The sequence below is a fragment of the Pempheris klunzingeri genome, chromosome 4 (genome assembly GCF_042242105.1).
Source record: "Pempheris klunzingeri isolate RE-2024b chromosome 4, fPemKlu1.hap1, whole genome shotgun sequence".
Classification (NCBI taxonomy): domain Eukaryota; kingdom Metazoa; phylum Chordata; class Actinopteri; order Acropomatiformes; family Pempheridae; genus Pempheris; species Pempheris klunzingeri.
The window spans coordinates 27,812,162-27,837,797 of NC_092015.1; the positions used below are offsets into that span (position 1 = coordinate 27,812,162).

The following is a 25,636-nucleotide window of genomic DNA, read 5'->3' on the forward strand; positions in this document are numbered from 1 at the left end:
GATTTTTCTAAATTACATTTACATTCTAGATTATTATTTAAGATTTGATTAAAATGTTTAATTAATTTTAAACAAATCAAAGTAAATAAACAAACACATAAAAAAGATAAAGAAATATTTCATTTTGATTGATTTATTAATAAAATGAAATTAAAATAATGGTTTTGGATCATTTTGCTTCCCTAACATGCTTCTTCTTCTTTCACACTAGTGGAAAGAAAAATACATATTTAGCTGCTTGTGTTGCTACATTTGTCTTATGTCCATCTGTAGATAAACTCCATCAGCGCTTACATACACCATATGGGGTTTGCTCATTTATCATATATCACATTTCATTCCTAAAAACATGCCAAAAATAGTTTTTCTTATGGCTGCTAAAAGCATTTTCTGATTCATGGAGTGATAAACAAAGACATCAAAATGTCCTCTTTAAAAACCTTTGGCTCAAAACAAGCAAACAAGAGTTGTGAACCAGGCTTTATCCTGGTATGCAAATATTTAATCAGATAACGCCTCATTTGCATATTTAAACATACATCTTCAGAAAACTTGTATTACAAAAATCTATTGTCTTTATGTACGTAATAATAAAAACAGTGGAGAAGTTTCACGGTGATGTTTGTTGGCTAGAATGTTTACCACAGTCAGCCGAAGTGTCCGGCCTTAAGCTGTGTGAGTGTGTGTGAGCAGGTCTGCAGCAGGACGGAAAGCTGAAGGTGCGAGTGGAACCGGGGCTCTTTGAATGGACCAAGTGGGTTTCTGGGAGCTCCCTGCCTGCGTGGATCCCTCCCAGCGACCTGGCTGCAGCCCACTTCAGTGTGGACACAACGTACAGGTGATGCAGACAACTGATGAGCCAGTTGACATGTAAATGTATTTGTCTCATCTGCCTTTACAAAAGGATTCTAGACGTTTGCTAGGAAACACTGCATTATTTCTCTGTTTGCTAGAAGACTGGAAGCGTGAGTGTGCATAAACATTTTCTTTATCTCTTAATTCACATGATGTGATTCTACTGATCTATAAAAGTGTCTCTAACCCATGTTGGGATCCAGTAGGGATGATGACTCAGGTTTCCAGCGATCTGATTGGTGTGTGGTAGATCTGATCTGATCCTCTGAACTAAAGCTGCTCTGGAGCAGGTCAGCTGTGCAGCACAGGTTACTATGGTGATCTATCCTGGTTAAAGTAGACGCCCCTGATCACCGACTGGGAGCTTAGAAATGCTTTGTGTCTGAAACAAATTTCAGATAAAATCACGACACTGCTGCTTCTTTCTGCTGTGTTCTTCAAACAGTCCTGTCCGTTGTTTCTTTTTTTGTCTGTAAAACATCACATGTGTGCTTTGCATTTGCAGCGCCTGACTTTGTAGGTATGAATACACGTATTCTGTCAATTCAGATTTGCAGCTGTGTTGTTTATCCTGCAGAGTCCTCCTCCTCTGGAGCTCTGCAGAACTGGAGTACATGCAGATAGTATTTACTTGTGTTTGATGGTTGTTTTTTCTGACAATAACAACCTAAACCACAGCATACCTCCAACAGATGCCTCCACCCAAAGGCCCCGAACAGAACTACAGAACTGTCTTTGCCACGGCATAGTTCTCGTACGTGCTTTTGATTCTCTAATAGTTGGTGTTTGTGTCCATGCAGACCTCTGATCCCGGTCAGCAAGCTCACTGTGTCTGAACCCTATGAGAGCTACATGAGCCGGAGCTACCAAGTGACCAAAGATATCCTGTCAGACAGCAAAAACACTGGTAAGAGACTCACAGGAGAGCTCCTGCAGCAGCTGGCGGAGGCTGTTGAGCCCGTGTAGGTGTACTTTATTGTCTTCTGTGCTCATGTGTTTGTCCACCACTGATGTTGCATCCTGCCTTGGTTTGTGCTCTCCGTAGGAAACAACGTGCTGATTGTAGCCCACGCTTCCTCCTTAGAGGCCTGTACACGCCAGCTGCAGGGCCGCAGCCCACAGAGCGCCAAGGACTTCATCCAAGTAGTCCGAAAGGTCTGTTCACTGCACAACATCTAGTCCATCTGATTTTTTTGCCTTCTATAAATCCCGCTTTTCTGTCCATCCATCATTACTTCCATCTGGTTTCCACCGTTCCTCTCCCCATGCCCGTTGTGGCTGGGTGTGCAAAATCATTATGGGTGTATACGCTTAAAACTCCACACATGGAAGAAATCCATGAGCAAAAAACAAATCAAACTTGCAGCAGGAGGGTGAAACCAGTAGAACGAATGGAGCTTTTAGTGAATCTTTAGCACACGTTTGGCTACTTGATCGCTCCACGTAGCGCATTTTCTGTAAATTCAGAGAGTAAGTAGTTTATGTGAAAGGACCACATTTCTCATTAAAGTCTGACTTACTCAACAAACAAAACAAGATTGTTTTTCTCCTGGAGTTCAGAACCCTTGTGGAAAATGTAAGTTAAGCACGTAATAAAATCTAAAATATTAATGGATGAAATATAAACTGGTTTTCTGGTGTGTGTCAGACTTTTCATACCCAAACCTCGTCGCCCCTCCTTTAGGTCTGACTTCCTGTTTCTATCTTTCTCGTGTTCAGAATCACTGAGCTCTGCGTCACCTTCACTCTCCTCTGTATTTGTTTGTGCTGCCCTCGTGCAGATTTCCTGTCTGCATTCGAGCTGCCCAGAACAACACGGCATCGTCCAAATGATGGAGAATATTGCCGCGAAGAGTTTTATTTGCAGCGCAACAAAATAAACCATAGAACATAATGTTTTTATTTTGTCACACGATACATATCGTCATATCGCAGAGCCTGAAGATCACAAGAAATTATTATCTATTTCGACATTCATGTGTCTGTGATTGTAAGCACATATTACATTTACATGTCAAACCAGTCAGAACAAGGAGGCGGCTGTGGGCCCGGATGTTTATTTATTGTTTTATTTTGAAGAAGAAGATTTAGAAGAACAAAAAAAGAACACTTTTATGGAAGATTAAAGATTTAATTATTAAATTGAATTATCTGAAAACCAAAAAAACTCCCTTTGATTTCCACATTTCTAAATGTGATGACAGTAACTGGCACTGGTGGTACACCCCAGAACATTATTCCTCATATTTGCATTCATATTACCTGCATGTTATCTTTGCATCAAGCCTGGTCCAGGTGAACACCAAGTCCTGTTCCCAGCTTTCATGTTCATCGTGGTCTTAGCGTTCAAGAATTTTACAAAGAGCCGTAAATATTTGCTGCGTTTTCTCTGACAAAACCAAATAGTTTTATTTTATCATACACAGAAAAGGTGAATAAGTAGAAGTGACCAGTTTGGAGCTGACTGTCTGAACGCATCATTGTGTGCTGGGAACACTGGGCTTTCAGTAACAGGCTGTCTGACCTCCTCTTACTTCTTTATCAGCTGATCTGGTTTGCTGCACTGAGATCAATAAACCTCTTTAAACACAGCAGCTGCTCGCCGGCTTTCTGCTCCAACAGCATCCACAATTGAACTCATTTGAGCAGATTTGAACCAAGACTGAGATTTGTCCCCTGTTACCTGTTTGGACCAACACACAGATCCTTTATTTAAGTAAAAGTAGTAGTATAACAGTGGGAAAATACTCTGACATTACAGTCACAGAAGTATCATTACCTAAATGTACTCATGCCCAGTGGTCCCTTTCATAGTTTCAGTCATTCAGAGTAGTGAGATAAATCACGATGTTAGAAGTGAGTGTCTGAATAAGAGGTGCTGGGATTATGAGAAACAATGTGAAGATTCTTAAAAAAAAGTTGATTTGAGATATTTCTTTTACACCTGCATTCGTTTTTTGAAGAAAACATCAGGGAGACTGAAAGGACTTGATACAAGGATGGTTTTGTTTTTTTACTGAACAAAACATCATGTTTCATTAAAACCACTATATACTCATCCTGTCCTAAAAAAACAGTACGATGACGCCTTGATGTGTTTCAATATGACATTTTTAATCAAACACCATATAACTTTGTGTGTAGCCCATTATTACTGTAATTTTAGGCCAAATGTAAAAGCACAAAAAACAAATCCATTCCAGAAAAAGTGACTCACACTTCGACTGAAATGACACAATGCTGAAATGTAACAACCATCTATCCTAATTTTTAAAGCCACAAGATGGCTGCAGAGGGCAAAATGTCAGCTTCATGAAAGTAACGACAGACAAAAACACAAAAACACAAAATGTTGTCGCTGAAGGAGATAAATGTACTTCAGCTTGAACCAACTCCTTCATCCACAAAATATTTGTTATTTCCCCGAACTTCCTTTCCAAAAGTGAGTGGTTATCTCCTCTGCTTGCTCCTCAGATCCCCTACCTGGGCTTCTGCTCCTGTGAGGAGCAGGGAGACACGGGGGTGTGGCAGCTAGTGGACCCTCCCATCCTCCCCCTCACACATGGACCAAACCACAGCTTTGACTGGAGGGAGACGCTTCTGCAGGAATGACTCCTGCCTGGTCCAGACTCCGGCAGCCTGATCGCACTGTCCTCCCAGAAACAGCCGTAACAAGTTTCAGACCAGTGCCCCCTAAATACTGGAACCTTCCTCTCCTCGGCCGCTTCACTCAGCCGGTGGTTTAGCGGCAGAAGCTTCCTCTCTGAAGATGAGCAGCCGAGTCCCAGCCGGTGAACGGGTGGTGACCTGACTGCATCAGGCTTCAACAATGTCCACACTCAAAGTTCATTGTGTTGTAATTGAAAGAATGAGGGCTGTGTTACTAAATGCTGCAGTGTGTGGGAGAGCTTTCCCATGTGTCCATATCATCGTCCCAGTCTCAGAATATTTTGTGAAATAAGCACGTTTTAGAACATGTGCTCTATGAATGATTCACAAGAAACTATCTATTTTATTTATACCTTATAGATTGTTTTATGTAAGAAGTGGACGCAGCCACCGTGACGCTGTGACTGCTTCGACTGCTTCGACTTCCACCCTGGAAGCATCTTGGTTATTTGGAGCCAGAAGTGACACTTTTTTTCCACCTGTGATTGGTTAGGTTTAGGCAGGACCTGCCTCTGACTGGTTAGTCACAATGTGGTCCCTAAAGCCCCCCCCCCCCCCCCCTTCCTGGTGTATCTTCCTCTAAATGGACCATAACTTACCAAATGAACATCCTGCTGTGCTGAAGAAGACTGTAAACTAGTGACTGAGAGCAGAAACTGTTCACTGAGCTGATAAATCAGGAGAGAAGTCGCCTCATTTTCTTTTTATCCAGTCAGACTTCTTTTTGCGACCAGCAGAGTCGCCTCCTGCCGGTCATTAGAAAGAATGCAGCTTTAAGGCTCTTCAGCTTTGGCTCCACTGTACAGACCTGGGTTAGGGTCGCTTCCCCCTCTGTGTGTCAGCGTGAAGTGTGCAGCACTGCAGCAGTAGTGTGGTACAGCTGTAACACCACAGAGAGCAAAGTGTGGCAGCTGGAGATTTTAGCTAACTTTATTTTCAACTTGGTTTTATTTTTATTTTAATACTGACGTGATTCAACAGAACGATTCACATCAGTGGCAGCCATCTTGGTTGTTTACGGCGTATCGTATCGAACCTGCGTCATATTAGATGAACAGCTGTGACCCAGCCCAGGTGGGCTGTGAGTCTGTCTGACCACACACAACGTACATTTTACAATTTGGCCGCTGAAAAGTTGACTAGATAGTAAAAAATGATTTTTAGACACAGCCTTTGGGTGTGAAAGTATATTAAAATAGACTGGCTTTCTTAGTATGTTAACATATATAATGTACTCATGTTAACATGCTGAATTTAGAATTAATTGTTCAAATCTGTATATAGTCAGCATGACCATGAAACCACACCACACCATTAGGTTTAGCACGTGTTGTTAGCATGACAGTGACTAGATGTTCTGTGTCCACACTATCTGATTTGCATTTGAGTTTGTGCTTATTTCACAAAAATTGAATGAGACTGTTGAGAATGTGTAATGAGTTATTACAGTACGGTTTTCCTGCAGCATTTCCACTTGGCCATACATGTGGACACATGAGCTGCCCACCGTGCGCTCAGCTTGAGCAGCAGGATAAAAACTGATGGTATTGATTGTTGTAAAAGTGACGACATCCTTTGTCCTGCTCGCCCTGCTGCAGTGGCTCAAGGGGACGACATATCACCGCTGGCTCCAAGTCTCCATCAGGGACTTTCCTGACCCCCCCCCCCCCCACATGATGTGCACCACATGTAGCACATCCAGTACAGCAGTGTCCTCTACTGTTCATGTAGTGTATGTAAAAATGAAACAACTGCAACTATAACAGCACAACCTGCACTATTGACAATCATTCAGTAGCTTCTTGATTCTGGTCCAGCACATTTTTAGTGTGCGTCTGTTAAATGTTGTTCACGGGTTCAGAGTAGCTGTAAATAATCATATTTTGAAAATATAAAGTCTTCCAGTTGCATTTTTATTTATTTATAAACCCTTTCTTTCAGATGTTACAAGCAAAAATATAGAAAAAGAGGATCATCACTTCTAACAGCATGCATGACTTTATGCTCTGTATCTCAGGTGTTGACTGCATTTAAGACATTTCGCATATGCAGCTTTGAAAAGTGTCCCATTGACTGAGTGTTGTTGTGAGTGCCTCTGAGAATTAACTGCCCGCTCGTAGCTACAGAAGTTGTGTGCCACATCGCTCATAAATGGAAATGGAACGTTTGCTCAGACATCATAATGGTTGCATGTTTTCAGCTGATCATAAGACGCAGTCTGTGACTTGAGGTGTTTTCTAAAGCCATATTCAGAGTGCTTCAATACAACTTCCTCATACTGTAGCAGGTTTCCCCTAAAAGTACACATATCCTGGTGTAAAAAAAAAAAACAGTGTGTATTGTGTGGCTGTAACTGAGCACATCCATCATCAGTGGAACCAGAGCTGTAGTTGTTCTATGTGGTCACCGACAGAAGAAGCAAATCTGTGTGAAATACAAGATGTGTCTGATTTTATTGGCCACCTTTTTGGAACTCCACAAATCAGGGCTGAAGACTGGCCGTGAGCCTGTGGTGAATCCTGACTGCTTTTAGGCCAATAAATAAACAGTGCAGTATTTCTCCACCTCATGTGTATTCTTTATAGTGAGGAGAAGCCTTTGAAACGCCATTTAGATGTTGTGGTTGTTAAATTGTAAATGTGATCTGTGATGCTGGTGATATACAGTGATACAGTGTAGTACGAGGTTCTGATGTGATCAAAGGAACCTTCACCATGTCGATACATGTTGAGCCACACAGAAGTGCAGTCCTGCGCCGTGTTCAATCTTTAAAGCATGATCACTTCTTCCAGCTCTGCCAGGAGGACAAAAACAGGCCGCTCAGTTCAGTTCAACCACATCTCCATCCTCTGCAGTGATGTGATCACACTAAAGTGACAGGAAGGCTGAATCTTGTTCAGCGTTCAGTACTTCAGAACCCCCGCAGGGTGCTGAGCTTTTCAGTGGAACAGTTTGACACATTTGAGGAACTCCTCCTATTAACGTTCTTGCTGAGGGTTAGAGCAGAAGATCACTACCGCTCTTCTGTCAGTCTGCTAAATGTGATGAAGCTGGCAGGTTAGCTGTCCACAGTGACCTACCAGTGTCTCAAAAGGTTGCTAATTAACACGTCTTGGTTCATTTGTTCAGAATATCAGAATACAGAAAGACTAAAGGAAGTCACTGAGAAAGTTTCAGCTTGTAATGCGCCATAAAATCGCAACTGGTGATTTTTACTTCTTGCTTTTTGTATGGATTAAAGAAATACAGCGTTAGAGGCGTTGGTAGGCTGATATGGGAGCATTCCAGTGACCGAGGCTTCCCACTGCTTCCTCTTTCTATGCTAACATGAGCTAATCCACTTGGGGCTCTAGCTTCATAGTTGAACTTTCCCTGATGGAGTTTTTGACCTCTGGCAAAGTGGAGCTCATTTAGTTTGTCTCAGCAGCACCGGGACGCATGCACATGATTTGACACCGTTCCACACCGATACACAAGAATACACATGGTGCGTTTCAGCAGGTAGCACAGTGTCAATATAACCTACAAGACACATTCATACATGAACACGAGACTGGTTTCAATCGTCTCATCTAACTCTCAGCAAGAAATACGCCCATTTCCTAAAATGTCAAACTCCAAATTTAAACAGCAACTTTATCTGATATGTTTAATAAATAAAATAGAATAATAAAGAATAACACAGCCTTGCTGTAGTAACATCAGCATCACCACTTGATTTGATCCTGATTGGCTCTCCTTATTTCACGGGGGAAACATCTGTCTTGCAGGATCCTCATCTTCAAATGTATTCGGTTTAAAAAAAAAGCAGCATCTTCTTGGAAAACATCATGATAAGCATAATTAATTTCCTGGTCCATCTTGTGAAAACAGAGAACTCAGAGCACCATCCTCCTGTTTCTTTACTCTGTAAACCACTGTAGTAAATGCTTCTCCGACACCGATGGGGAGAAATACACGGAAATGTGAAAGCTTCTCTCTTCTGAATTAAACGTTATTTTCATCAGTCTACATCCTGGAGCAGCGTTTGTTGTAATAAAGAGTTAAACTGTGTGTTTTTTTTAGAAAAGACATGTTCATCTGTAGAGTGAAAGGCCAGAAGAAGAGAAGCATGTGGCAGAAACGTAGAGGAAGAAGCCATGTTGTTCCTGTATTCTTGATTTATTGTCTGCACATATCACCAAACGTGTACAGCAGTTAATTTAAAGTTTGTTGGTTTGCTATTTAAGAAGAGATGTGTCTGTGGGCTTCATGTAAATTTGATTTTAGTTCTGAATGCATCTTCTGTTGTTGTGTTTGTGAAGCGTGGAGTTATAAAGACAAAAGCTGTTCTTTTTAAACAGCTCTGATATTTTCATATTTTGAATACTCTGCAGGCTCGGGAGGGAAAGGAAGGAACACATCGATGTTTGATTTATGGTGACAGTTTGACTTTGTTCTGATTGAACTTGATCATTTTTCTACATAGCAATAACATAATAAAACAACTGGTGTGCTAAGTTACTATTTATCCGTTTGGTTTGCTCCTACGCTGCAAATACTGTGAAGGGGTACAAGTCCAATAAAATCCTACATCCTTCTTTTTGTTTTCTCGTGTGTATCCAGAACGGACGGTGCAGTAAAGTACGACAGCAGCTGACCAGTGAACACTTTGTATCTCCATTAGTGGCGCGTGTTGAAGGTGCATCACTGCATTACTTCAATACAACACAGCACACACAGCTGCTGTACAAAAAACACTTCAGCCACTAGTGAGCAGCCACTGGACAGGCTGGACAGTACAGATGTTTGCATTGACTTTATCAGTCATTGACTCATTAAATTCAACGATGCAGCTTTAATTAAGGCAGATTCAATTTACTAATCACAAGCCATGACAGCGTGTGGCTGGTATTGTTTTCACCTTTTGAGTTTGTGTGTGTGTGTGTGTGTGTTCAATCAGTCAGTACAGAGTGCATAAAAAACAGAGATAAATACATAATATATAATAATATTTTTTTAAAAAAAGAATCTCCTACAGGAGTCCAGGCTGAACACCTATATCCTCTAATCCTATAAAAACTCAGAGGCAGACTGCACGTGGAGGGAGAGCCTATCATAGAGCCCATCACACATGTAGTACAAAAACCCTGGCACAGTTTACTTTACCTCCCTTGTGTCGTGTGTTCCAGAGCACCAAACACACTGATTTAAAAGAAGGTTATTAAAGTGGTAACGGTGATAAAATGACATCTTCTTAGCTGCATGTGAATAATCCAGGAGGACTAAAGAACCTGTTCCTGTTCCCGAAGACCATCGCCCCTCCTCTTTCTCCCTTTAGTTACAGAAGATGTCCAGGATGTTTAGTGACCCTGCAGCTCCTCAGAGATGTGTGAGGTCCCAGACGGTACATCTCACTAGTGGGGAACTGCTCCCATTGTCTTGACTCTTCCTCCCATCAGACCCTGGCCTGAAGCTTTTTCTCCCCCCTGTGGACGATCAGAGCTGACACACTTTCTATGCCTGGCCAAGTGGATCACTCAAGTCTCTGAGGACAAAAACCTGAGTGTGATGTGAGCTGGAGGAAGTGATGCGGCAGAGTGAGCAGTTATTGCTGTAAGAGGAAGCTCCAGCTGCACTCTCCACAGAGGGATCATCCTAGAGATGAATGCCCTGGAGCCCTGCAACACTACAGTGAACATCTACGTTAGCGGAGGGTAGAAGCGGCTCTCAGGAGTGCACCACCAGAAGCACACCGGAGCCTTACAGCTGAACTCACCAAACAACAATCAGACCTTCTCACATCACTGGACAATCATCATTGTTGTGACCAGTAGAGCCTGGGTTTAACTTCCTCCAAGCTGCAGCATCAGAGACTCGATCTGATGACTTCTAATAATGTCCAACCACCCTCTCAGCTAGACCAAGAAGTGAAGATCAGCCAGCAACACATCTCGAAAATAACAAAAATGGAACAAAAACACCAGATGTGACAGCTCCATCTCCTCTGTAGGACTGAAGCTGAGATAAAAACAATAAAAGAAGCCTCTCCTGGAACAGATGGGTACAAATCATAGTGTTGTACGATGTACTACAGGAGTATTAATATGGAAGAAATAAAAATGCCTACATAGAAATAATTAAGTTTTTCATGTCATGTTAAAGTCAATTTGAATTTAATCAATTAAAATAATTAAAAAAAAATCTATTTCCTCAATAGAAAAAATCAGTATACACACCAAACCAGAAACTAAACTCTCTGTAAGTCTTTAGTCTAAACTCTGACCTGGACACACGAAGAGCTGCACAAACTGTTAAAATGACACAAACCCTCATTATTCTCTTTAGAATCTTGTTGCGAGTTCCATGTCGTCAAAAAACACCTTTAAATGTTTAAATTTAAAATAGAAATAGATCCAACCTGTGGAGGAAGCAGGAAGTACTTTGCTCAGAAAAGGGAGGACAAACCATTGAGCACAAAGGCTCTGAGGGACCGTTTGTCTGATCCTTATTGTATTAAAAGGTAGGGGGCTCAGAAGGGGCAGCTTGTAGTTTACAGCCACCTCATTATTGCTGTAGTGAGTCCTACACTTTATCTGCTACTGGCTGGGGTCAGACTGTTTAGACCAGTTCTCACTGGAAATGACCTTCAATCCAATACTTTTTATCACGATGGGCTCATTTTACTAAGGTCCATGCTTCGAGTGTCTGTAACTTCCTATGAGTTTTCAATACAAAACCCAAAAAAGAGTTTTCCTCGTTCCAAATCAGTCTCACCTGTGTAATGAACTTAGAAGCCCTGTGACCATCCTCTACCATACCCCCCCCAGAGTTTAACACAATCCACTGTAACAGTTCGACATTTATCACAGCATACTTATTTGCTCTCTAGCCAAACGTTAGATGAGTAGATTGACTGCCCACCATGCTCTTATTTATTAAATTGTTACCAGCAGCCAGTTAGCTTAGCCTAGCCACAGCTAACATGAGCTAACTGGCTGCTAACCTGGCTCGGCCGAAGGTAACAAGGTTTTTGCCCAGCCACCAAATCATCTGACACATAACTCATAAAACCATAACATGTCATTTTACACTTTGTACACATCAGCTAAAAAAAATTAGATATAATATGTTTATTTGTTATGGTGCTGCTAGTGCAATTTTGTAGTTTTTGGACAGAAGTAGGCTAGCTCTTTGCACCTGCTCCCAGTCTTTATGCTAAGCTAAGCTAAGCTAACCGCCTGCTGGGTGTTACTCGGCAAGAAAGCAAATAGGCTACATATTTTTTCAAAATGTCATTTCTTTGTATTCCTCTTGAACATTTGACTGTCACACAGTTCCAGCTAGACATTATTACGTAGTACTGGAACAAGAGTCCGGAGTCAAAGCTGGTGAAGAGGGCCGAACATCACGTCATGTCTCAAACTGCTGATGGGACCGCGGAGCCTCTGAAATGGCCCATAGCTCCAGACGGCTACATCCCCAATTCCATCATCCGGAACTGGATGAGGAAGGAAGAGGAGCTCACCAAGATGGACGTTCAGGATGACATCTTCATCAGTCATGACTGGGTGGATGAATACACAGCTGATGATGAGGACGATATAAGCTCAAGAATTTTCTGGTTCATACAAGATGAGGAGGAAGAGGAGGAAGATTATGTGACAGGGTGGGAGGTTGAAAAGGAAGATGAGATAAACGAGAGAGACAAAGGAAAGGAAAAGGTGGCTGAGAAGAAAGACAGGGAAGAAAAAAAGATGGATAGAATAGTGCTCGTGGACCAGTTCTATGAAGTCTGGACAAAGAACCAGCTGAAAACACTTGGTGATGGAGAAGTGGATGTGGCACCTCGGAGTCAAGAAGTCACGGCAACATACAGATCAACAAAGACTGTGAACGTCCAGTAAGTGTTGAAATGAAACAAATCATTCACAATTACTCAAAACCTCTTATGCAAGTTATACAAACCCTCATAGTGAACTTTGTGAATTTATGTAAACTTGAGATTGTTTCTGTTCTAGACCAACCTCCTGTCAAGAAAATGGACCTAAAGCACTGAGAGACCTGAGGGAAGATCTGAGAGAAGATCTGAAGCTTCATGGAACCGTCACACCTCCACTCCAGCATCTGTCTGTGCCCAATAACCAGAGAGCATCCAGTTTCATTCCTAAAGGTGCGAGAACATGACGTGGACATGTCATTTGAGTTATTTTTGGCCTGAAGATGTATGTTTTCATTTTGCAGTTTTTTCCCCCTTTCTATAGTGTGTCCAGAGGTTCCAGTGGAAGGTCCTGTGGTGTCTGCAGATACAGTCATCCCAAAGCGAGGTTACTGTCAAATAACTGTATTTAGAAGATTATTTTGGTATTTTTCAACCTGGGCCCTATTTTTACATTGTTTTTGGAATTGGTCCTGTAGATCACCTCCGCTAGCATCCACGATTAAACATAATTGTTTGGGATGCATGCACCAGATCAAAGTATGCCCACTAAAAGGGCTTGATTTTTTTGCACTAACAGGCTCAGATTAATGACCTTAACAGGTTTTCACACCGCCATGCGGTACCTGGTCATTTCCAGTCATTTCAGTGAGAGCGTGTAGAACGTGCAGTGCTAACTGCCTTGCTCTGGCCGATCAAAATGAAGAAGACCAACATTGCAGGTCAAAGAGAGCGATGACACATAGCTGATGATGCCTCCATGCTGAAAATGTCGGTATCCCAGCTGTGCAACACAACGCTAGCTAGTAATAAAGAGCTAGCTTAAGCTAGCTTGCACAGATGCTTCTGAGAAAAATACGTTTATTGGTTTGATTAGCAAAGCTGGTTGTGGATGAAGTGAGGTTACACACTCCTGTACTGTACTGCCATTTTGTACTGTCAAGTGTCAGACAACCTCATGGACAGGATCCCTACAGAGACACACCTGTGAGATCCTTTTTGTTTAAATACAAACAGCTGTTATATCGCTCTCTGCAAAGCCACCAGACTCCATTGACAAAAACAGTCATTTTACCTCACAAAAAACATTATTGTGTGACTCTGGTGTTTTAAATGGTTAGTTGGGACCCACCACTTGACACACAATATGTAAAAACAGGGCTGAGGTTTGAAAATACCAAAGTTATCTTCTCAATCACCGTTCTAGCAATTTCACATTCTTTGTGCTACACGTTCCTTTCCATACCCATAGAACCCAGGATAACCCTGTATATGCCACCTACTGAGCCCATGAATGGGACTTCCCACCCCCTGAAGTCTCCCTCTCCAACCCCAGAGGAACCTCAACCCCAACCAGACCTAACGCCTCCACCAATCATAGATAAAAGGAACCTCCTGTATTCAGCCAAATACAACAACATCACAGACCAAGCACAGGTGCCACTTGATCGAAAAGTCTTGGAGCTCTTTAAGAAGATCAAAGCCGGCAACAAGAACTCCTCACACTCCAGAAAACTGTCCATCACTGCTAAGCGCCAAGCTGCCTCGCTCACACAGACTAATTCTGGGGGGCTGAATCTGAGTGGTGGCCTCTATAGCCCTCAAACCTTTGGGGCTTTACAGTCCAGGGCTAACTGGCCTAACAGCCTGGGTAATGCTCCTGATTATAGGGCGGCACTGTCCACCATACAAACTCAGCCCCCCAGTAATATCCATCCAGAATATCCCAGCTACCAACAGTTGGCCCAAACTACACTTCCCATCCAAGACCAAAGAGGCCTCGAGGCCATGCCTGAATGGAGGAAGAGCCTGTATGAACACATTTCGCTCCAAGGTTTCTGTTCTCCACAGGCAGCACGATTGGCCGTCACAGAGCATCTGGGCAAGTCATCCAATGCCGGACAGCCTCCCACAATCTACCCCTCCCTGCAGCCTGGCCAGGCACCATTACATCAGAGGGTGGTGCAAAGGATTCAGATGACACACGTCCCAGAGCCGACCTCCTCTCATTTCCACTGCGTGATCCCTGTGGCCTCCCGCCACAATTTCATCACTATGAACCTCTGCGGGGAGACTCAGTATGGAAGGCTGCAGTTCGACTGGGTGAGGGGATCTGAGGAGGATGCGCGACTGAAAGTGTCAGGAGTTAAGAGCAGGGAAACTGCTGCTTAGCCAGCTGTGCATCACTTCATTATGAGGTTATTGTCCGAACATTAAAATAATCTGTTGTGCATCATCTGGTCAACTAATACAGTAATTTAGGTTCAAACTATGGGGATGCTGGTTGGTTGGTCCACTACTTAGGTCTGAAATATCTTAACAACTATTAGATTAATTGTCACAACGTTTTGATCAAAAAGTCGCATTCAAATTTCACATTGACTCACTTATTAGTAAGCTGGCACAAAAAATCAGGTACTTGTACAGAAACAGCTGATTTTCCTGTGCTTACCAGGAAACTGCATCACTGAGGGCATCTTCTTATCTACAGACATGCTTCAGTTTATCTCTCTGCTCTGACAGTTGTTAGAGGTGACAGTTACTCTACTCATCAGTACATATTGTATGAAAAGGTTGGGTCGACGTCTCCAACAGACAGAGAGAACAGACATTGGTTTCTCTTTGTCTATAAAGCCCTCAATGGCAATTTGCCATCATATATCACCTCCCTATTAAACTGCATACAAACAACCAAATTTGGCAAAACTGCTTTGAGGTTTTGTGCTGCACATTCAAGCGATGAGCTCTGCAGAAGCCTGATAGCGAGCAGGGAAACATCTAAAACATGCAGGGCAGGAGGACCGGGGTTAAGAAACACTGCTCCACATCTTTGGAAAGAGGGCAAACCCTCAGTGATTCCTCGAGATTTAAATAAAGGTTGAATGAATGAATGAATAATACATTAACATGCATCTAAGTACCTCACAGCTGCTAGCGGAGCTGAAGACTCTTCTACTCACTATTATATTCTGTGCAAAGTCTAGCAAAAAATGTTCATTGCAGGTTTAACAGGTTGTTTCTTTTATATTGGAGGATGACGGATTACAGAATATTTTTTAATACACCCAATATACTAACAAACATACATGGGTTAAAGGGGGAAACCAACTGCAAGTGTCTGAGCTGTCATCACATGTAAAGGACACAAAAACTGGATAACACACGGAGCTTTATTGATATTATCTTCTTGACATCATGGTTTAGTGTGACACTTGAGGATACCATGTCAATGTTGTCATGAACAGATTGATGTAACAAATACTATGATAAAGAATCTGAATACAGAAACATTTTACGTTAATTCATACAGAAATTAAAGCTGAAAACAAATATGGCTAACGTCACCTCACATTGTCTCAGGAGGTTTAAATTAAGTACAATGTACAATAAAGGCCTATAAAATAAAGAGATACAATATGATATCACACTAACTGTACAGTGAGTATACTGATGGGAAATAGACTTCCACTGATTTGCTGAGATGGCACTGAAGACAAGCAACGGCATTCAAGACGTGTTTCATCAGACAAGTCGTTAAAGTCAACCAGTTTGAAAATTTATTGCTTTTGGAGCCTGCTGAGTTTTGATATGTGGAGCACAGCATCTCGCATGGCAATACAGCAAACACCAGTTTTCCTTTCTTTTGTTAAATTTATACATGCAAAAAAAACCTGCTAAAACCTTGAATAGCTGTGGATAAACCATACAGGTGTGCATTCACTAAAATATATAATCCCGTAATTATGACTTCTGTATCTCTTAATTGTGACTTCTCATCCACGTCGCAAAATTATGAAAAAAGCTCCATGATTACAGGGAAACAATAATTATGAGATACAGAAGTCCTGATTATGAGATAAAGTTTGTTTTTGTTGAATGTGATGGTACCATCTGCCTGAATGAGTCCAGAATGGCCGTTAATGAAGTTTTAAGGCGGAGTAAGGAGTGTGGTAGCGCAGCTGTAAAACAATGTTTTGAGTTTAAGAAATAATCAGAGATATTTGAATCTAAATAAAGTCCGTTTGGCTACTATACATCTTTCAGCACAACAGTAACTCACCCTTTAGCCGGTTCATAAAAAGACACTGGAGCAGCTTCTCTGCTCTGCCCTTTACCTCTCAGTGGATTATACTGGTGCAAATCCACAACTGCAGCCAGTGCACGTTTAAAATCAGAGCAGAAAACTGAAGTCATCTGAACTGTACCTCATATGGGTTCAGTGCAAGGTAAAACAAAATGCTCCCTCTAGCTTATCGGCATGTATATTAAATATATTCTCTCTCTGTAAAAGAAGCAGGTGGCGCACTCTTAAAAGCACTAAAACTCCCCGGCAGAAAATGTTCCATTCAACATGAGCTGAATGAAAGTTATGCAGAGAAGGTACTTTTATTTTTCAGGAGACAAAAGTGGTAAAACACCACAACGCTAATTACTCCCATGGAAAAGGCCTGATCGAGTACTCGTGAACATGAAGGTGTGCGAGGAAGCAGTCACTGTTGACTTTTGGCCATAGAGCTTAGAGCTGCTGAATTTTAGAGGCATTTTATCTGATAAAACACTGATTTTCTTTAACCACGAGGCCAATGATGAACTGTAGGAGCTTACGGTAACGTTTGAAGGCAATTTTGTGTTTCTCACTGACAATCCCACTAAGGCGTTTCTGTGTGGCTCAGGAGATGGTTCCATGAGGTACGACGTGTGGTACTGTAAGTCAGAACGGGCCGGGACCAAGACCAAGAGTGCTGCAGACTGCAGTGTGCCCTGATGGTGACAGTTTAGCAGCGTTGCACCACACCGAGCACAACTTTGGTCCAAGTAGTTTTTGAAATCCTCAGCCATGTATGTGCTGTTGACTGAGCTCATCGTTCTTTTTCTCAAGCAACGTCAGATGTGGAACGAAAAGAAAGAAAGAAAGGAATTCAAGTTTATACTTGACACAAGGCTGTGACCGACTCCTGCACTCGAGGACCCGGTCGCCTCCGGAGGCCTCCCCCCTCGGCCGGGCAGGATTATCTGGCGTCGTTGAGCTGCCTGGCCACCGTCAGGATCTCCTTGGCTCCTTTGCTCAGCAGTAATTTGGCCAAGTCGACCCCCAGCCGCTCCGCCCCGTCCTGGGCTTCACCAGAGATCTTGGTGGCTGTGACTCCCACTCGCTGGACCCTCTCGTCCACCTCTTCTGCACACTGCTACACACACACACACACACGGCACCGTATGAGGGCAGACACACAAACTACTTCACACATCACAAGTTGAAGTCAAACAATCTCAGTAATAGTCCTCACTGTTACCTTGTCGGTGGCAGCAATGCTCGTCTGCATGGTTTCCTTCAAACTGTCTGATCCATCCAGGCTGTACACCGCCCCCGTCAGGTAGAGCTGGGAAAGCGTCACACAGTTTACACTTTTATACTTCTACAGCAAAACATGACAGACGGAAGTGAGATTTTTAATGAAGTTGGTATTTTGGTGGTAGATTGAGTGGGTAGAACTGAGCCATGAAACTGGAAATGTACATCACAACGCCACTTTGTTTAAACTCGCAGCGTGATACTCAGCATGGAAAGCTTTTGGACCACGATTGATTCATAAGAGCTGGATAGCAGATGAGCAATTCTCATTGGACTGAATCTGCGCCGTCTTTGCCTTTGGTCTCTAGTCCATATAATACATCCATGATTAGGACTCCACTCATGGATCTGATATTTAATTAACTACAGCTGATAAAATCGACTAGCCACAGTTGTCATTACAGCGGAAATGATAAAAGTTGGCACTGTTTCATAAATCACTGTGAGCCATAAATCTGCTACCATCAGTCTTATAATCTGCATGTGTGCTGTTTGAGAATGGAGAGATAAGCAACAGTGACTATGGGGCTTAGCAAATGGTCAAATATATCCGTGCCGTGTGTGTGTGTGTGTGTGTGTGTGTGTGTGTGTAAGCGTGAGTGTGTGTTTGCTTTTGCCTACCCTTCTTACCTGGCAGTCCTTCACTTCGGTGTGTACAGCCACTGGAACACTGCACCCACCCTCCTGCAAATGACAGTTCAATTCAGTAAATGGGCTTTAAGTGTGTGTGTGTGTGTGTGTGTGTGTGTGTGTGTGGTGTACCAGGTGTCTGAGGAAGGCTCTCTCGGCTATGCAGCGCAGCACAGTGTCTGGATCATGAAGGACGGACACCATCTCCAGGATGTCTGCATCTCTGGCCCGAACCTCCACGGCCAGAGCCCCCTGACAACACACACACACACATGGATTTGTTTTAGTTATTATTTCGCCTTCTCTTTTAGGCATTACTTGTATTTTCCATGCCACCGTTCGTACCTGTCCAACAGCGTACATACAGTCCTCGGGCCCCAGGATCTGCCGGTGGAAAGAACCAGACAGTTTGACTGTTGGGTGACAAACGCCACCGAGACACTTCATATGATCTCACACTTAAATGATCAGATGCTGTACCTGGCTGATCCGGTTCTCCCAGCCCATCCTCCTGAGGCCGGCAGCAGCCAGGATAATGGCAGCAAAGTCCTCCTTCTCGTCCAGCTTCTTCAGACGTGTGTTCAGGTTTCCACGCTAGAGACGGCAGCTGAGGAAAATACTTCAGACATGAAGATCCACTCTGTCCTGCCTCACATGTCAGTGGAACTGTTTCTAAACACTAAATAAAAATCATTCCCATCTTGTTTTCAGCTATTATCAGGTCCTGACAGACAACAGGATGTCTTCTAAAAGGATACGATATCTTTGAACTCCAGGTGGGGGAACCTCTTCTTCAGCTGAGCGGCGCGGCGCAGTGAGCTGGTGCCGATCACACTGCACAAACACAGTGAGGAGTCAAGTTCTTCCAATATGAGTGCAAACAAACACACCTCTCTGAAGCATCTCTCTGACCGTACCTGTTCTGGGGCAGAGTGTCAAGACTTTTCCCTGCGTGTTTGGGGTGCAGGACCACTGCATCGTGGGGGTTTTCTCTCCTAAACGCAACAGGAAACAAAGCACAGTGAAGTGGTTACAGCTGGTCAGATGACATATATGGAAAGGAGAAATGAACCATGAAAAGGTTTTATTTTTGAAGAAAGATGAGAAAAGTGGGTGAGATACACAACATATAATATTTCTCTTGGACTCTCTCGATAGATGATTGATGATAATAAATTGTACTGACGTCTCTCTCTTCGTACATGTGAATATACACCTAAGCATGTGTACACACACATTCAGTTGTGTGTTTGGTACCTGGACATTGTTTCTATTATGACTTTATGTCACTTCTATATCCTATGAACTGATATTTGTTATCAGCTATTTTAGCTACAACTCTTTTCTTTGTTTTTTCTTTTTTTCTTATTAAACTTAGTTTTGAAAAACTTAAAAAGCTACATAAAAAGAAAAAATAGTGAATTAAACAAACTCAGTGGAGTTTATTAGGTTCTAGTTTCTTAGACTATATTCAGTGTTTTTCACTAAAGCCTCTGCATGGACTGAGTGTGTGCAGCACATGTCATCCTTCAAAGCACAGTTATTAATAAACTGTAATATTACTGTTCTCTCCACATCCTCCACTCCTGGGTGGTTGTAAGGGAGGTGACAGTGAGAAGTTCTACAGACATACTGAGTGCACTCACTTCAGCACCGCCCCGATGGTGAATCCTGGAGGCAGAGTGGTGGGAAGGTCTTTCAGGGAGTGAACAACCAGGTCGACCCTGTGGGACACACGGGAACACGGCCATATTATATCCATGCTCCATTCATGTCTCATGGCAGATAATACAGCCATTCAGCGGAGGGCATGTTTCACGTAGCGCCACCTGCTACATCTGAGGCCGACAAGGAAATCAAAGTTTCCCTCTGCAGGGATTTTATGTGAAGCAAATAACTGCATTTTATTCAAAGTCAGACATTAGTCAGGGTTTTTTCTTCCATAGAAATGCTTTGAATTGCTACTTTGTACTAAATACTTGTAACTGGCAGCTACAATGCACACGTCTGTCAAGGTGCCACCCCGTCACCGAAGGCCTCACTGCTGGTGTCGGTTGGTGAAACAATGGTGTGAAGCCAGCGTGGTGTCAGCCACAGATGACAGCGGTAACACTCACTCATTCCTCTCCAGAGCATTCTCCAACTCTTTGGTGAACAAACTCTTCTCTCCAATCTGCATTCAAAAGGAAAGACAATCAATGAGTCATTTGCATTGTTATATTTTCATTAGAGCTGCAAAGACTTATCTTATCTTATCTTATTAGTCTGATCGTCCACTGAATGTCCTTTTTCAAGCAAAAATATAAAACACATATAAAAGACTTTTCTTGGTTTTTTCATTATGATAAATTGAACATTTTTTGGGTTTGGACTATCCATCCATCCATCCATCCATCCATTGTCTATACTGCTTATTCTCAAGAATAATAATAATTCTGAGCCAATCCCAGCTGACTCTGGTGAGGTCGCCTTGGGCTCGAGGGTGGTGGAGGGTGGTGTGATGGATATTTTTTTTTACTGTTTTCTAATGTTTTATAGACCGAACAATTAATGGAGAAAATAATCAGCAGATTACTTGGTACAAAAATAATCGGAGATGCTGCCCTAATCATCACCATCACCAAGAGTGTGTGAAGAGTGTGTCCTGTGGTCCAGGCACGTGTGGTTGATCATCTGAATAATAACGCAGTTCTAAATGAACTCGCTGTAGATTGCCGTTGTGATGACGAGCCTCACCTTTGATAAAGCTGTGTCGAGGATTTTGTCTCCCGTTGTTGACATGCCAACTGAAAGCATGAAGACACAACATTGAACAACACGATTCACTAGTGAGACCCAGAAAAAACACCAAACAAGTCATTAGAGACACAATATTTCACAACAACACAGACACATAACTTATACAGCAGCACTTTCGAGGTGAAACAACCACTGCTTCTGTGCAGCCGGATGAGATACTGGAAGTAATGACTACAAGCTGCATTTAAGATAAGCATTCCTGCCTGGTCTGCATTTTAAAAGGTGTTCCTACGTCTGCCTGATGTGTTGATTTGTGAGGCAGACGTCGTCAACATCGTTATTTGGATATTTAAAAAATGTGACAAAGAAAATGTAACATCTGAAATCTGAAATCAAATGTAACGGCTGATTCAGTGTCCAGCTCTTATTTCTACCGGACTGTTGGTGGTTTGATTTCTGCCAGAGTGGATGTTCTTCATGATCTTACTTTTAATAAGGATAATAATAATTTGATCTTTTTTAACAAACTTTTCATTTATTCTACAGATGGTTGGTTTCAAGAAGCAGAAATCATTTTATTATCTTGCTTTTAATTCTGATCTTGAACTAAACTGTATGTATGAAAGGTGCTGCATTAATAAAGTGTATTATTATTTCTAGTATTTCATCATATTCTAATCATTATCATCATCATTATTATCATTATTGCCACACAGTATTCTAGCTGTGCAGACCCTGAGCTGATTTTACGGCATTTTTTGAATAATTAATAACTTTGCCAGCTATGGAACGGACAGCCATGAAGATGCCAGCTGCCGTTTCCAGAAACTTTTGTGGCACAGCTCCAAATTTCTACAGGATCCCGTGATGGGGACTGAAAGCTGGGTCGACTCTCACCTATTTCCAAGCGGATCTCCGGGTACAGTTCTTTCAACTTGTCCGCCACGCTGTCAGTCTGGATGCGAGCCAACTGGGACACAAGAACACAGCAGCACTCGACTTTAGCTGCATTTTATTGATAGATGTAAAAATTTGTTTTCAGAACGCGCAGACACACCGAGCGTTGAATCAGTACGACACGCTGGAGGAGGAACAGTTAGGACTGTGTTATCTGTGCAAAGAAAGCTGGAGACATCTTTCTCTGCTGTGTCTGAAGCAACACAGGGCAGCAGATAAGTCACAGTTAACTGACACAATAAGACTCTGTGAGGCTTCTGCTCAGACTGAAGGGGAAAAAACATTTACACCAGCAAAAATCAAACAAGCATAATGACAGTTAGCTCAAGACTGAATGAATGTAGTTCTGTACCTGGCTCTTGCGGGTTCCGATCCGGATGACCCGGCTAACCTTGCCATCCCCATCCTGGAGGACAAAAGAGAAATTTAAAAAAAAAAGTTTAAACGGACTTTCTCTCAACCCCCCTTTAAGATATTACCTCAGACATCCTTCAATCGCCCCAACACATAACAACCGTCTCAGAAACCCGTTCGTACGTGTGCTGGGCCATTTTCTCACCCTGATGTACTTGTAAGGTCCTTCCTCCATAATTCTGTGTGTCTGCGCTGAGCGTCTGTGCACTGTGGAGGCTATTGTGTCCGCTGTGTGGCTGGGACTGCCTGCTGTGTCTTGGTGAGGAGCTGTGCTGAGGTCATATAGCCTCTAGATACTGAACAGTGGTCTTTTTTTTTACCGGACACCCCCTCCTCCTTCAGCACCTCCACCCCAAGATATCTCTGGTTCCAAAAGATAAGTGTGCCAATTCATTGAGTCCGTTATAAAAGGCAGGGAGGGGCGCCTCAGCGGGCTCTTGTGTACGAGGTGTGGTCACAAACGTTCCTCCTCTCAAGCTCTTTATTTCTGAATGAATGTATTTCAGCCACCAAAAACGGGCTACATGCCACGGACCAAGACGGGACGTTTGCCACTGCTGTTTCTTTGGAAAGATAAAACCACATTGCATGTCCAAGAACATATCTTAATGGTGTACAAACTGAGCTAACCTGCCTTTTAACTCATGTGCCTGACAAACATTGATCATCTTGAAAAACTGTGACCATATGTCTATAACTTCCCTATTAAGAATTACAGTTATAATGTATGATTGGATGCTTTTATTTTATTTGCCGTGTCTGGAAAGTCATGAAAAGAGTCTTTATGAAATAAAAGTGACACTGAGAAGAATGCTGAACAGATTTTTGAAAAATGTCCTTTTGATATTATTATAATTAATCATATTACACCCTCCTACAATGAGCATTTAATACAACCAATAATACATGTATTTAATAACAGCACATTACATTATAGCAGAGTAATAGTACATTTGAGTTGAGTTTTGATAGTATCATCAAATTATTTCACACTTAACTCGTTGAATATATATATTTTATCTCTATTATGAGTGTTTAACTTCTACAATTACATATATTTCCTTTTTTTTTTAACGTTGTCTACTCTAGAGCTCCACAGACACCAGTATGCTGTCAAAATAGCAATTCTAACTTTTTTTTTTCATCGATTTGTTCTCTTGCTTGCGTCTGTCTGAAAACTGCATTAAAAACCAATCAATTAAAAGTTGCTTGGCTGAGCGTCAGGGACCTACATTATAAAAAAGACCCAATAAGATCAGATAAGATCAACTTCCCGAAGGAAATGTATTTCTTTATTTAATATGACTTTACAGTTGTTTGTGGTTGGTCCTCTTTCATTCGGCGTGGATGAAGTTGAACACATGAGAATTAATCTAGTAAATATTCATAGTTTTGATTGTAGTTTCAGTGTCGTGTGGTACCAAACACACACTGGTGTTGGGGGGCGGACCAGGTAGTGCTAGCCTGTGCGTTAACACCAGTGGTTAAATACCAAACGTTTGTGCTTGGTTTCTTAGCCGAATGCTAATATACTTCCACCTCATCTTAAATCAACCATCATGTCATGTTTCGAGGTGCCACTGGCTCACATTTGAGGTCGTGAAGTTTAGCAGACAAACAGGGGTAAAGTTTTGACTGGATCTTGAGGAAACGTTTTCTGCTCACCAAATGTTGACAACAGATTTATAAAGTGTAATATCGTAGTTTGTTAACCTACCAGGTCAAATACGTGGTTGAAAAGGTACATTTTCAAACCTTTACACATGCTTTTTCGTGCTCCTGCCAACGTTTGACGGACCGCTTTAATCGTCCAATGAAAAGCCGCGCACTGAGACAGACAGGCACATCAACCAATCACCGCGCTCCACATGACGTGGTATGCGGAAATGGCGCTCGCCATCCACAGCGAGCAGTGAGGGCGCTTCATGCATGGCGCGACCCACCGGCTCGGTTTGGCTAAAACGTACCGGAGAGCCTGCTTCCTCCGACATGTCGGTGATCCGGGTTCACTCCGCCGATGTTGCCCGTCCCAGCAGCGCCTCTAGCTCGTCCCAGAGGCCTTTTAAAAACATGAAATCCTTGAAAACAGTCAGGGCTGTCCTCTCATCGCGCTCCTCTATGAATGGACGCCGAGGCTGTGATGTCATTGGACCGGCTAGAGGTCATTTCCTTGTTCCGTCTTCCAGTTTCCTCTTTCGGAGCGTGGATGTGTGTCTGATCACAGTCTGTGGGGAAAGTGCTGCGATTCACTGAAGACTGGAGATCAGACGTGCAGCTCACATGGAGACATTTAGAGAGATAATTCTTTAAAGAGCAAATTATGGGGGATTAATAAACTCTGTCGGTACATCAACTTTGGACTCTTGTGTCAAAGTGCCGCACCCAGCTTTAGACACTGTTTGCATGAGAGGAGAGGAAACGTCCAGACAAGGTCTCTCTGGTCCTCTTATTAAATCCTCCTGCTCACACTGAACAAACAGAGCTGACAGACTTTATATCCAGTTTAAATAATGACACCTGGTGACCAGAGCCAGTCACTGCACACCAACCAACCCCCCCAGTGGAACAGTCACACCAATAAAAACTACATTTCCTGATTCTACTTGAGCCCCCAGCTTTCCACTTGACTTTATTTACATTTCTTGCTTATTTAATTCTTTCAACTTTTACTCCCTCTGTGTGCCAACGTGTGTGTGTTTTGATGGTTTTAAGTTTTTAAGTTGTTTCTCCCATAAAGCACTTTGCAGCTGTGTCTTGTGCCATATAAATAAAGTTCATTACTGTTGTTGTTAGTTTAAACATAATCTTATTGTGAAAGTCAGGGCTTGTATTGTGTCTGACTTAACTATATCTTTACAAACACAACCATTAGCCACAATAAGGCTTATTATTAAAATGTATTTACTGTTCTTTTTCCATTTGTAACATATGTAATCCACTATTCTGCACCACTGGCTCTCTTCCACTGTACTGTACACAGAACTGTTTGAAAATTGAATTTGTCTGACACAGTGTGTGTAACAGTGAAACTAAGTGTGCAGTCTTATATTACTATTTTATTCATTTTAAAACCAACATGAACTCTTTTATCCAAAGTGATGTAT

At 42.4% G+C, this 25,636-nt stretch overlaps 2 protein-coding genes across 7 annotated transcripts in view; one reads left to right on the forward strand and one right to left on the reverse strand.

Annotated features, from left to right (window-relative positions):
- ubash3bb (ubiquitin associated and SH3 domain containing Bb) overlaps positions 1-4,484 on the forward strand; it is a 40,265-nt gene extending 35,781 nt beyond the window's left edge. Inside the window, exons 11-14 of the mRNA XM_070829384.1 lie at positions 694-838; positions 1,656-1,762; positions 1,901-2,010; positions 4,330-4,484. Of these exons, the coding sequence (XP_070685485.1) occupies positions 694-838; positions 1,656-1,762; positions 1,901-2,010; positions 4,330-4,467 (500 nt within the window). The 3' untranslated portion in view covers positions 4,468-4,484. The remainder of the gene's footprint in view (positions 1-693; positions 839-1,655; positions 1,763-1,900; positions 2,011-4,329) is intronic.
- Positions 4,485-15,594: 11,110 nt separating this feature from the next.
- Positions 15,595-24,791, reverse strand: LOC139200002 (porphobilinogen deaminase-like). Of its 6 annotated transcripts, none has more exons than XM_070829231.1 (14): positions 24,500-24,791; positions 22,471-22,524; positions 22,059-22,131; positions 21,159-21,208; positions 20,540-20,595; positions 20,069-20,146; positions 19,340-19,417; positions 19,181-19,256; positions 18,903-19,016; positions 18,768-18,806; positions 18,555-18,674; positions 18,423-18,476; positions 17,734-17,820; positions 15,595-17,625 (listed from the first exon to the last, which is right to left on the reverse strand). In XM_070829231.1, exons 1-14 carry the CDS (start codon positions 24,521-24,523, stop codon positions 17,452-17,454), a joined length of 1,077 nt encoding a protein of 358 aa, XP_070685332.1. In that variant the 5' UTR covers positions 24,524-24,791; the 3' UTR covers positions 15,595-17,451. The 6 variants fall into 6 exon arrangements, with proteins under 6 accessions (XP_070685332.1, XP_070685329.1, XP_070685331.1 ...); XM_070829228.1 differs by having other exon boundaries at positions 15,595-17,628; positions 18,414-18,476; positions 24,500-24,789; XM_070829230.1 differs by lacking the exon at positions 24,500-24,791 and adding an exon at positions 22,678-22,809.
- Positions 24,792-25,636: the final 845 nt, after the last annotated feature.

Excerpts from the sequence above, each read along its gene's own strand:
- LOC139200002 (XM_070829226.1), bottom strand. The coding sequence starts at position 22,707 with ATGGAGGAAGGACCTTACAAGTACATCAGG. Across the intron at positions 20,147-20,539 it reads AATGCTCTGGAGAGGAATGA|GGTCGACCTGGTTGTTCACT; the intron begins GTGAGTGTTACC and ends TGTGTCCCACAG. Across the intron at positions 18,477-18,554 it reads GAGCCTTCCTCAGACACCTG|GAGGGTGGGTGCAGTGTTCC; the intron begins GTACACCACACA and ends TGTCATTTGCAG.